The following is a 12790-nucleotide window of genomic DNA, read 5'->3' as shown; positions in this document are numbered from 1 at the left end:
CAAACCCGGAACTCCCAGGCCCCTTCCTCTAAATTGCAGACCCTGCCTGTATCTCCTCCAAGTGAAAGTTCAGCCTAGGCTTGCATACTCCTGCGCAAGGAGTGCTCGCTTCTTCCCTAACCAGTCCGTTCTAACGTAGATTTCACCCGTTCCAGGACTTTCTTCCAGGCCTAGCCGAAATTGCTGCCTGAGGTTCCCTGCGCCCCGCCACGCGCTGCAGTCTTTGTGTTCTATCGAGGCTGCCGTGCCCGTTCTCCGTGGGGCTCGCGGGAGCTGGGGCACAGCTGAAGTCCCGGTTCCAAGTGGAAGGCGACCCCGAGAGCTCCTGAGCCCAGCGTGCAATCAGGAGATCCAGGCCGGAGTCGGTCACTCATACGTTGGGGCGCAAAGGTCCACTAGCTCCAGCCACTCCCCTAAGGGGCGAAAATGGGGTCAGCCGGGTTCTGAACAGCAGGGCCGAGAGCTAGGACATACAAGATGACGAGGAGATGAGAACAGCTGTGAGAAGGGAGAAGGAGACCCTGGCAGCTCCGTCTCAAGACTGGGACCCAGCTCCCCCCAGGCACCGTCAAGCCGCCCTCGCTTTGAGGTTTCCCGCCCGCCGCAGCTCTCCGGGAACCTCCCCGCCACGCCCGGCGGTAGTACCCCCTACCCGGATCAGGTCTGCACCGCTTTATCTGACTGTGCGCGTGAGCGAGGGGGTGTAAGGGTGAAGGGCAAGGCCCTAGGGCACTTCTAGGGAGGGTCCAGCTCCTTTTAACTCCCCTCCCATCACCAGTCCTTCAATCCCAGCCTCACCTCTCACTGTCCACCTCTCCAGGTAGGAGGTCGGGCCACCCTCCCGGTCCTGTGGAGTTCCCGGAGAAGGGCACCCAGTAGTTTCATAACGCCCCCGAGGCTTCAACTTCCCACCTTTCTTCTCCCTCTCAAAACCTGCCTTCATCCAGCCTCCTTTTTGAAAAAGGACCCCACTGGGTCTCAGGCTGACTAACAACGAGTACCACCTGGGAAGAAGGGGGTTCCACATTACCAGGGAACAGTGCCTGTTTTACCCTAAAACCTGCAGCTTTAATAGTAGACGTTGCGTGGGTGGAGGGAGCTTAACTCCTCTTGATAAGGTCTCTCCTTGTTCTCTTCCCATTCGCCTCAGGGTCAGCCTGGCCTGGAGCCTCACCCCCTCGGCCCAGGAGTGTACTGGGGTCCGGGAGCCTCCAGCTCCGGTCAGGCGCGGCGAGCTCAGACCCCATTCTCTGGCCGCACTGAGAGTACCACGCCGCGACGTAGTCGTCCGAGGGCGGCACGGGGCGCAGCGGCAGCCAGCGTCTCCGCACTCTGCTGACCGTGCACAGGCTGTCCTTGAGGCGAAAAGAGCGGCTCCGGCGCGGGAGGGAAGGAGCTGGGGGGTGGGGGGGAGAGGCCCCAGCAGGCCTCTCGGAAATCCCTCCTTGAGAGGGGACAAGGGGCGGCCTTCAGTTGGAACGCGCAAGGGCTCGGGGACCGGCTTGAAGCGGCTTTTGCATCGCAAACGCAGTTTTTATTTAGGTTGTCCGTTTATGAGGGTTGGCTTAGGGAGGGCACTGGCGATTATGCGGGAACTTCCTCTGGCAAGTCACCCCCTGGCGCTGCCATTACACCTACCGGTGCGCACCGCTCCCACGCCCCAGTGTCTGGACTCGACTGGATCCTGGAGGCGGGAGAGGCTAGGACGCGGGCGGGCCGAGCCGAGTTAGAGGCGGGGCCTGGCGGCAGGGGCGGGGGCTTCCAGGCTCCCAGGCGGGGCCTCAGCTAAAGGCGCGGAGCACCGCGCGCCTAGAGCGCGGCGTAGAGCAGCGCCCACTGGAGAGAAGTCGGAGGCGAGGATCGCGCCGTCCCACCCCGCCCAACAGCGTCCACGCCGTTCCCGCACCCTTACCCCTGCCGGCCCTTGCCGGGCGCGACCGGCGGCCATGCAGCCCCGGGGCTGAGGCGGCCCCATGGCGAAGCCCGCGTCCCCGCGGTCCGGGCAACGACGGCGCATGGAGAACTTCCGTAAGGTGCGCTCGGAGGAGGCGCCGGTGGGGGGCGGGGCCGAGGGGGGCGGCGCGGCCCCCGGCCCTTTCGCGGACCTGGCGCCTGGAGCCGTGCACATGCGGGTCAAAGAGGGCAGCAAGATCCGGAACCTGCTGGCTTTCGCCACCGCCAGCATGGCGCAGCCAGCCACGCGCGCCATCGTCTTCAGCGGCTGCGGTCGGGCCACCACCAAGACCGTCACGTGCGCAGAGATCCTCAAGCGCCGCCTGGCGGGCCTGCATCAGGTCACGCGGCTGCGCTACCGGAGCGTGCGCGAGGTGTGGCAGAGCCTCCCGCCGGGGCCCACACCGGGTCAGGAGCCTGGTGAGCCGGCCGCCAGTCTCAGTGTACTTAAGAACGTGCCCAGCCTCGCCATCCTACTTTCCAAGGATGCACTGGATCCCTGCCAACCCGGCTATCAGCCCCCGAACTCCCATCCTGCACCCTCGTCCCAGCCAACTGCACCGACGTCCAAGAGGAGCCTAGGGGAACCCGCAGCTGGAGAAGGCTCTGCGAAGCGCTCACAACCTGAGCCAAGTGCTACGGAAGAGGACCAGACGGCCTGAGAACTCGTGGGTCTGGGCCACCTACACCGGCTGGGTCTCACCCGCAGCGCCTCGACCTTGAGACATATCTCCAGCCTTTTACGCCTCGGTGCTCTGGACACAGCTCCTCAGACTGTCAGCGTGGAGCACAAGGCAACAAGAGAGGGACCCTAGGGAAGATTCGTGGGTGGTTGCTTCTCTACTTGTGTTGCCTGAAGACGCAGAACTCCCACCTTCAGCTTTTCTGAGCCATACTAGGACCTTCTTGGAGGGGGGGGGCGAAGGTGGGTAGTGGTGGGCAGTGGGACTCTTGAGCCTTGCTCAAGACCCCCAAGGGTTAAAGGCATCCAGTATTCATGCGGGGGGCTGGAGTGTGGAAGCCCGGGAAAGCTCTTGGAATCATCTTCATTGGTGGCTAAGGGCCAAGGGTGAGAAGGCAACTGCTGGAGGGCAGGGGAGTCTGAGTTGGGGGGGGGGGGGAGGAGTGTATTCTGCACTGTCCCCTGGGACACCACTCCCTTCTAGTTTTCCTTACCCTGCTCTTAAGGAGCATCCTGAGATCATACTGCAGGAGTGCCTCCATGGATGGACTCTAGCTCTTTTAACACCCCCCCCCCCCCCCCGCCCTTCCCCACTGGCCCAGAGGGAGAGACCCAGCACAGGAGTCTATGCCTACTCCCTGAATCTCACAGCTGGAGTCCTGCTTCCAATAAAACAAAAACAAAAAATGGCTCTGGCCCCAGGTTTTTTCCTTATCACTTAACCTAGGTGGAGGCTGTTTTGGCCTGCCCCCCTGTGTCTCAGTCCCCACCAGCCTGGAGTCCTTGGCCTTTGGAGTCTTCAGGCTCAGGCACAGAGACTGGATCGCCTCAAAATGGAGCAAGAGGTACATTGTCCAGTTTCTGGCTTCTCCCTCTCCCAGCCTTCCCTGGCTGGCTCTAGCCTCAGGGGCCTGTGGCCAGAAGGGGGCCTTTGTCCCTTGATGCATTACCTCTGAGGGTTGATGCATTACCACATTGCTTTTCTGAGAAGGGGAGGAAGGCAAGCACCAATGAACTCTCCTGAGGGTCACTGCCAAGGGAAGCATACCCCACTGGGTTCCCTAAACCCGCAGCCTCCTGCCAATTGACAGCCTTATCCAGAAAGCTGGCACAAAACCCCTCATCGCCATCGGTAGGATCTCCCCTTCACTGCTCTCTCTCTCAGAAAGGACAGCACACCCTTGGGAGAGGGGGAGGAGTGAGGGTGAGGAGAAAGAATGAGCACAAATCCACTGCTGGAAATTACTATTCAGCAGAGAAGCTGGAACTTGGGCTGTGAATCACTGCAGGCTCCCTGATAAGCTGCTGCCTCCAGCCCTGCACAGCTGTCTGTTGAGAGATAACAGCCTCATAAGCCATTCTGCCCAACTCATAGTTGGGTGGGGGGTGGGGTGCTGTGTACAGAAGGACTCTAGCAGGTGAGGGTGGGGGCGGCACAGAGCTCCAGGATCTCAGAAACAGACCCTACCACATGCAACTCAACACCACCTCTGGAAAAGAGATGGGGAGAATGTAAGTCACTTCGCTGGCAGAATCCTGAATAAATTCTTCCGGTGACAAGAGGTGAGTTTCTGCAGCTGAGAGGAGGGGCTCTTCAGGGAGTTGTCCCCCACCTATATTTCTCCTTGAGCTTTGGATCAGTGAGCCCTGTCATCTAGACTCTGGCACGGTTTACCCTCCCCAATTTCTTGTTCTTGATGAGTCCCTGGCAAAGGCCAAGGGGTTTATGTGTACTTGTCTGACCCTCTCACAGGTGGTCCAAGAAAGCTGGAAAAAATGCACTATCCTGCCAGCTAAGGTGCCCTGGGCTGGTCCTGGGCTTTGTGCCTCTAAAGGAAATGATAAAACTTGGAAGAGGCCCTGCATGGTAGAAGCTTACAGAAGACTGGTCTTGGTTCTGGAAAAGGGCCGACTTCCCAAAACCAGTATCTGAAGTCCTGATTGCCAGGTCACCAAGACTATGCAAGCAGAGGCTTGTCCGGGAGGGGAGGCTGCAGAGGCCTTCTTTTTTTGATGGCAAGGATCAGCGAAGTCCCTTTCCTGCCTAGAAACTCATCCTGTGGCATGGGGAGAGGGGCTTGTTTCCCCACCTTTAGGGCATTAACCTGCCCTGATGGTGGGCTGAGCTGCCCCCCATACCAGAAAGCAAGTAATGAAACACTTTCTTTTCTGCACCCCCACTCCACCCCAGCACATTCAGTTCCCAAGCTTTTGATAGGTGCTTATGGGTGCCAGTGGAACCCAGCACCCATGAGCACCCCATCCCCGCCTTACTGATCCTCTGGCCCTGCTGACCCAGGAGCAGGCTCCAAAGGAAGGTGACAGATATGCATATACACCGCCCCCCCCCCAAGACTGAGGTGGGAACCTGAGAAGTGCTGGAATAAGGGGGGAGTGGCTACAGGAGCACTTCAGAGATGGCTCCCTGACTTGTGGCAGAACCGGAGGGAGCAGAAGCTCCTCTGAAAGACCCCATCTTTCCAACAGTGACCTCTATCCAGGAGCTTCCTGGGCCCTGGCTTGGGGCAGTTGGAGCTAGGGGTGGCAGTGAAGTCTCACATCCACAACATCGTCAGGTCACACAGTCAAAATCCATTTGGGAACATAAATGTATATAATACAAGGACGGAGCATGTGGTCAATGGGCAGTGGACCTCCAGCTGGGCATTAAGGGACTTCATTATTGTTGTACCAGATCCCAGTCTAGGCACAGGGTGGGGCTAGGGCAGGGGGCTAGGGGAAAGAATCACAGTAAAATCAGACATTATTCCTGCCTCGAGGACGTCCCAGTTAGTGGAAAGAAAGAAAAGAAAGTTATAACACAATGCAATGGTAGTGGGAGAAGGTGGGAGCTCTGAGAAGGGGCGCTTAATGCACCCACAGGTGCTGATGCAGCTGGTTCCCCAAGAACCAGAGGAGTTAGCCAGCTGAGTAGGACTGGTCTGGCAATTCCAGGCAGAGCACAGAGAGGTGATGCTCTGTCTCGTGTTGAGGCAGCCACAAGGATCTGAAGGATACAAGTATCTGAAGGATATCTGGTTTTGTTTGACATCTGCTGATTATCATAGATATTGTGGGTTGAAGTGTGTCTCCCCCGCCACCCCCAAAAGATATTTTGAAGCCCTAATCCTGGTACCTGCGAATGTGACTATTTGGAAATGGGTCCTTACAGATGTAATTAATATGTAAGAAGGGGTCATACTGAAGTAGGATGGGTCCTTAATCCAATATGACTGGTGTCCTTATAAAAAGAGACAGACATGCAGAGAGAAAAACAACATCTGAAGACGTAGTCAAAGATTGGAGTTACACAGCTGCAAGCCAAGGAATGCTGAGGATTGCCCGCAAACAATAGAAGCTAAGAAAAATGCATGGAAGATTCTTCCCTGGATCCTTCAGAGAGAGCATGGTCCTGCCGACAACTTGATTTTGGACTTCTAGCTTCCAGAACTATGAGAGAATAAATTTCTGTTGTTTCAAGTCACCCTGTCTGTGGTAGTTTGTTACAGCAGACTTAGGAATCAAACACAATAGGTATTCTCACCATATCCAGTGGAAACAGGGAAGAGGAATGCAGGGTGTTTGCCAAGGTCCTTGCTATCAGAATTCCCAGTCCTGCGTGGAGAGAGGCTCTCTATTCTGCAGGCCTGTGCTAGCAAATGTAATGCCTAGTGTCATATAGAACATACCATAGGCTTTGGAGAAAGTCAAGTTGACTGTGATTTTGGGCAACTTAATTCTTCACTGAGCCTCAGCTTTCTCCTCTGCAAAATGGGCCAGATTGCTGTGGGGTAAAGGATATAATAATACCTTGCTTCCCAACCATGGTTCATCATCAGAATCACCTAAGGAAATTGTTGAAAAAATACAGAATGCCTGGGCTGAACTCCAAACCAACAGGGTCAGAATCTCCTACAAAGGACCTGGAAATAGGCATTGTAATAAGATCTTCATATGATTTTTGATGGTTAATCAGGGTTGACTATTCCCTGAGCTAAAATGTAGAGAACAGCACTCACTGGTAGGAGAGACACGAAATTAAATCCTGTTTCTTTCCCTTCACATTCAGCCACAGTTTGAACCCTTTTCTGGGGAGAGAAACTTAACTGTTGAAGAACTGTTGTGAGCTGCCCCCTAGAGGTGGTTCTGGAAAAGAGAGACCAGGCTCAGGGAGCCGGGAAGTGGAGGGAGATCCCTGTTGAAGAGCAGGTAATGAATGGACTCAGAGCACAGGGCTCCCCTGCCCTAGGCCCTGTTTCCCAAAAGGAAACTGAGGGTGTGGGGCCCAGCTCAAACAGCTACAAAGACTGGGGCGCCTGGGTGGCTCAGTCGGTTGAGCGTCCAACTTCAGCTCAGGTCCTGATCTCACAGCTCGTGAGTTCGAGCCCCACGTCGGGCTCTGTGCTGACAGCTTGGAGCCTGGAGCCTGCTGTGGATTTTGTGCCTCCCTCTCTCTGCCCCAACCCACTTGCATTCTGTCTCTGTCTCTCTCAAAAATAAACATTAAAAAAAAATTTAAAACAGCTACAAAGACTTATCTTTCTTTGTAAACAAATAAATTATAAGGATGTAGAAAAACTGGAAACCTGCATACGTTGCTGGCGGGAATGCAAAGTAGTACAGGCTACTTTGGAACAATTTGGTAATTCTTCAAAAAGTTAAACACAGAGTTACCACATGACCCATATCATACTACTAGATGTATACCCAAAAGAATTGAAAATATATGTCCATACAAAAACATCACAATGTTTGTACACAATATCCACAGCAGTCTTATTTATAATCGCCAAAAGGTAGAAACAACTCAAATGTCCATAAACTGATGAATGGGTAAACAAAATGTGGTATGTCCACCTAATGGAGTATAATTCTGCGATACTGAGGAATGAGGTACTGATTCATGTTACAACATGGATGAACCTTGAAAACATCATGCTAAGTGAAAGACCCCAGACACAAAAAACCCACATAGCGTCTGATTCTATTTATATGACATGTCCAGAATAGGCAAATCCACAGAGACAGAAGGTAGATTAGTAGTTGCTTAGGATGGGGTTGGTGGGTGCCACTGGGTAGAGAGATTCTTTTGGGGGTAATGAAAATGTTCTGGAATTAGTGACAGTGATAACACAACATAGTGAATAAACTACAACTGAACTGTACACTTCAAAAGGGTGGATCTTGGGGAGCCTGGGTGGCTCAGTTGGGTAAGCATCCAACTCTTGATTTCAGCTCAGGTCATGAACTCACACTTTTGTGAGTTCAAGCCCTGCATCAGGTTCTGTGCACTGACTTCACAGAGCCTGTTTGGGATTCTCCCTCCCTCCCTCTCTCTCTGCCCCTTCCCCACTCATGTTTTCTCTGTCTCTCTCAAAATAAATAAATAAATAAATAAATAAATAAATAAAGGGGGGGTGGTTCTTATGGTATATAAGTTATATCTCAATAAAAATTACATCTGATTATAAAAGTAATGTTTTAGGGGGCACCTGGATGGCTCAGTCAGTTAAGCGTTGGACTTTGGTTCAGGTCATAATCTCGTGGTTTGTGGGTTCGAGCCCCACGTTGGGCTCTGGGCTGACAGCTCAGAGCCTGGAGCCTGCTTTGGATCCTGTGTCTCCCTTTCTCTCTCTGTCCCTCCCCGATTTGTGCTCTCCCTCTCTCTCAAAAATAAATAAATAACCATTAAAAATTTTTAAAGTAATATTTTAGGAAATTACATAATAGAAATAAGTAACTACATTGTGAAAAGTTGCCATTAAAACCTCCTAATGGCAGCCCCACAGGATTACCTTTGAAGGCTATTTCCTTCTGCTACTTCTCCCTGATTCTCAGGTGACCACGGTGGTGTATTTGTCCATATCACCTCCATGTCTTGTTACCCGTATCACAACGTGCCCTGCCCTGGGAAAAGAACTATAATTTTACAATAGGAAAATACTTTTTCTAGTTGCCATTTATTGAGCCCTTATTGGGTGCCAGCCAGGACAGTGTTTCACATGCATTATCTTATGTAATCTTCCCAATCTATTAGGTAGGTTCCATTATTATTCCCATTTTATAGATGAGGAAGCTATGGTTCAAGAAGTTGAAGTAACTTGTCTAAGGGCATGTGGCAGAGCTATAATTCAATAGCAGCAAGAATGTCACGGTCTCAGGTACCTTCCCTTGTTCATCCCCAGCCCCCTAGTAGTGAGATCCTCATCACTGGAGGTGCTCAAGAAGGACCCAAGGAAATGGAAACAATGTGCAATCGGTGAGACTAATGGCCACAAGGGTGATTTCCAGCCTTGAAAGGCAGCATTCATTTCTTTTTCCAGTACATGCTTCATTCCCATCAGAGAAAATAAGAGCTCTTCTGGACTGTGATCTTCCCTTTTCTAGACATTCACATGGTGGAACACTGCCTCTATCCTCACAAACTCCTCAATCGCCTCATCCCCCCTTCTCTGCACACATCGGAAGTGCCTTATCACAGCTCTTCCAGGATGAAGGCTCTGGGCTGCAGCAGGAAGCTGACAGGCTGGTGACTGACACCCTTGAGGCAACAGAAGTCCAGCAGCTGCTTCTCCAGAGGGGCAGAAAAGGATTCAGGGCAGATGATGGTAGTAAGAGACAAAAGACTCTGATGGCTTGAGCAAGAGCCAGGATGTCTGGCCTCAACCTCTCTGGGAAGGAGCACCCACCAGTAGCAGCAGAATGGACTGGGGGCCTGGGAACATAGCTGGAGGCAAACTTGGGAACAAGCAGCCCCCGTCAAGTGATGTGGTAGGCTGAATAGAATCTTCCCCCCTCCCCCCGATGTATATGCCTTGTATAATTGGGGCGGAATCTGTGAATGTTGATGGGGTATCATTTCCAAGATGAGGCTACTAATCCATTTACTTTGACTTAAAAGAAGAGGTTACTCTGGATGTGCCTGACCTAATCAGAGGAGGTCTTTAAAAGAGAGTAAAGTGTTAGAGACCCTCTCCTGCTGGCTTGAAGATATAAGCAGTGGTACTGTGAGAGGGCCTATGGAGAGGCCACATAGTAAGGCCCTGAGGGTGGCCTCTCATAGCTGAGAGTGGTTCTATGCTAACAGTTAACAAGAAAAAACAGGGGCACTCAGTCCTACAACTGTGAGGAATTGAATTCTGCTAACCACCTGAACAAGCTCAGAAGAGGATTCTGAGCTCCAGATGAGACCACAGACCTAACTAACATCTTGATTTCAGTCTTCTGAGACCCTGAGCAGAGCACCAGTCATGCCATGCCTGGACTCCTGACCTACAGAAACTGGGGAATAATAAATGGGTATTGTTTTAAGCTGCTTAGTTTGTGGTAAATTGCTATGCATCAATAAAAAACTAGTATAGGTGATGAGGGCTGAGAACAGTCCTCAAGGTAGCAGGGGCTTCAGAATTCACTGAGAAGCCATCAAAGCCTCCCTTCGGGGGTGGTGGGTGAAAAAAATCCACAACTTCTAGAATCAGACAAACCTGGGCTCAAATCTAAGCAGTACTATTTATTAGCTGTGTGATTCTTGGCCAAGCGCCCTTTGAGTCTATTCCTTTATCCATAAAATAGGGACAAGTACTTGTCTCACAAGGTTGTTAGGAGACTTAGATGGGATAATAGTTTGCAGGAGTGCCTGGCTGGCTCTGTCAGTAGAGTGTGGGACTCTTGATCTCAGAACCTTGAGTTCGATGGGAATGCAAACTGGTGCAGCCACTCTGGAAAACAGTATGGAGGTTCCTCAAAAAATTAAAAATAGAACTACCCTACCACCCAGCAATTGCACTATTAGGTATTTATCCAAGGGATACAGGTGTGCTGTTTCAAACGGGCACATGCACCCCAATGTTTATAGCAGAGCTATCGACAATAGCCAAAGTATGGAAAGAGCCCAAATGTCCATCAACAGATGAATGGATAAAGAAGATGTGGTGTATATATATACAATGGAATATTACTCAGCAATCAAAAAGAATTAAATCTTGCCATTTGCAACTATGTGGATAGAACTAGCAGGTATTAGGTTAAGCGAAATTAGTCAGAGAAAGACAAATATCATATGACTTCACTCATATGAGGAATCTAAGATACAAAATAGATGAACATAAGGGAAGGGAAGCAAAAATAATATAAAAACAAGGAGGGGGACAAAACATAAGAGACTCTTAAATATAGAGAACAAACTAAGGGTTGCTAAGGGGTTGTGGGGAGGGGGATGGGCTAAAATGGGTAAGGGGCGTTAAGGAAGACACTTGCTGGGGTGAGCACTGGGTGTTATACATAGGGGATAAATCACTGGAATCTACTCCTGAAATCACTATTGCACTACATGCTAACTAACTTGGATGTAAATTTAAATAAATGAATAAATAAATAAATAAAATTTTAAAAAACAAAAAATAAAGATGTTAATTAATCACACATTGTTCTGAAGCCAGAAAATGACTCTATGTAAAAAAAAAACAAAAAAAAACCAAAAAAAACAAAAACGTGAGTTTGCGCCCCACATTGGGGGTACAGCTTACTTTAAAACACAAATAAAAAAAAGTTTGCAGGATGCAGTGACACATAATAAATCATAACCATAATTGTATTAAACAACAATGCTCCATATGTGGAGAGACCGACAGCAGAGACCAGTTGGGCCCAAGACTTTCTTAACTATGAGAGTCCCGACCTCATCCTGCGCTTCCAGCCCTTGGAGATTTGAAGAATACGAATTAAAACGCAAAGAGGTCAAAGCTTTTCCAAGTATCCTTTGGTTAGGCTGGTGGGAGAAGGTGAGGGCAGATGTTTTGAAAAGAAAAGCTTTTTTATCCTTTTGCCAGCCAGGTTCATACCCCCTAAAACCACACTGCTAGGGAGGGAAAAGAGAATGGTAGATGCTTCTGCCCTGGAGAAAAGGCCAGAGTGAGCAAGAGGAGCCTCAGTGTCCATCTTTTCTTTCCTCAGTGAGTCCAGGGATAGAGAGTGAAGGATACCAAGAGACTGTCTTATTGACTCTGGGTGGAGGCACGGTAATTCAGGCCTGGGGAAGTGGCCCAGACCACATCCTATGTCAGGATGTAGTTAATAAGTCCAGATTAGATGTTAAGAGCCTTGGAATTTAATCAACCCCATTTTCAGAGCAGTCTGCTGTCGAAACCCTACTTGTAGGGATTGGGGGCAGGCGTCTGGCCAAAGATATTGTTTTGTTTGAGGCATGCTCAGAGACTGGGACAGTCTTCGCCAACAATTTACTTAGCACAGGTTCAGTGTTAGTTATAATATATAATAATAATATTTCATGAGCCAGTAGCATACAGGATAATGTCTTCCAAAGAGTCAATAAGAAATAACACACTCCAAACCAGTGACAGATTAATTACACTATTATTCCAGACAAACTGGAGATGAAAGAAACAAAGTCCATATTTAGTTGAGGTGTACCTTTCTTGGTAGAGTCTGTCCTTCCAACTAAAAGCTGGGTATCAGCTGCCTGCCTAGATCCCTCACTATTGGAGCACATAGTAAGCAGGCCGAGGCACTGCAAGGTAGGCTGCTCTAAAGGTTACTACTCCAGGGACAATTACATGGCTTGTGACACTGCCTACAAGGAGTGGCCTTGCCAAGGCAGGAACAGATGTCCCTTATCTACCTAAAACTGCTGTGTGCTTTAATACCACTGCCAGCCAAGAGCAGCCAGCCTGGCCACGGCAGAAGCAAGTGTCTCAAGTTCTTCCGAGAACAACAAAGGGTAGTGTTGTTCAGACACTCTGGTAAGTCCTCACAGATTCTTTTTTTTTTTTTTTTAAGTTTATTATTTTGAGAGGGAGAGAGAGGGAGAGCACTCAAGTGGAGGAGGGGCAGCAAGAAAGAGGCAGAGAGAGAATCCCAAGCAGATTATGCACTGTCAGCGTGGAACCCCGATGCAGGCCTTGAACTCAGAAACCGTGAGATCATGACCTGAGCCCGAAGTTGGACGCTTAACCAACTAAGCCACCCAGGCGCCCCCTCACAAATTCTTTATATTCAGAGTTTAAAAGTCCATCATGCCCTCACCGTGCTGCCAATGACCTAAGGGTCCCCTCCGCTCCAGGTGCCATTGCTCATTCCAAAGTCTTAATATCTGGGGCGCCTGGGTGGCTCAGTCAGTTAAGCATCTGCCTTCAGCTC

General features: G+C 50.5%; 1 protein-coding gene across 1 annotated transcript; it reads left to right on the top strand.

Annotated features, from left to right (window-relative positions):
• The first annotated feature begins 1769 nt into the window (after window positions 1-1769).
• Window positions 1770-6368, top strand: RPP25 (ribonuclease P and MRP subunit p25). Its single transcript, XM_049613893.1, has one exon. The coding sequence runs from the start codon at window positions 1974-1976 to the stop codon at window positions 2613-2615; it is 642 nt and encodes a 213-aa protein (XP_049469850.1). The 5' UTR covers window positions 1770-1973; the 3' UTR covers window positions 2616-6368.
• The last annotated feature ends 6422 nt before the right edge of the window (window positions 6369-12790 follow it).

The sequence above is a fragment of the Panthera uncia genome (genome assembly GCF_023721935.1).
Source record: "Panthera uncia isolate 11264 chromosome B3 unlocalized genomic scaffold, Puncia_PCG_1.0 HiC_scaffold_1, whole genome shotgun sequence".
NCBI classification, from domain to species: domain Eukaryota; kingdom Metazoa; phylum Chordata; class Mammalia; order Carnivora; family Felidae; genus Panthera; species Panthera uncia.
Note: the sequence above shows the minus strand (reverse complement) of the source record. Positions and strands in the feature narration are given on the sequence as shown.

Coding starts and splice junctions, on each gene's coding strand:
- RPP25 (XM_049613893.1), top strand. CDS start 1,974: ATGGCGAAGCCCGCGTCCCCGCGGTCCGGGCAACGACGGCGCATGGAG.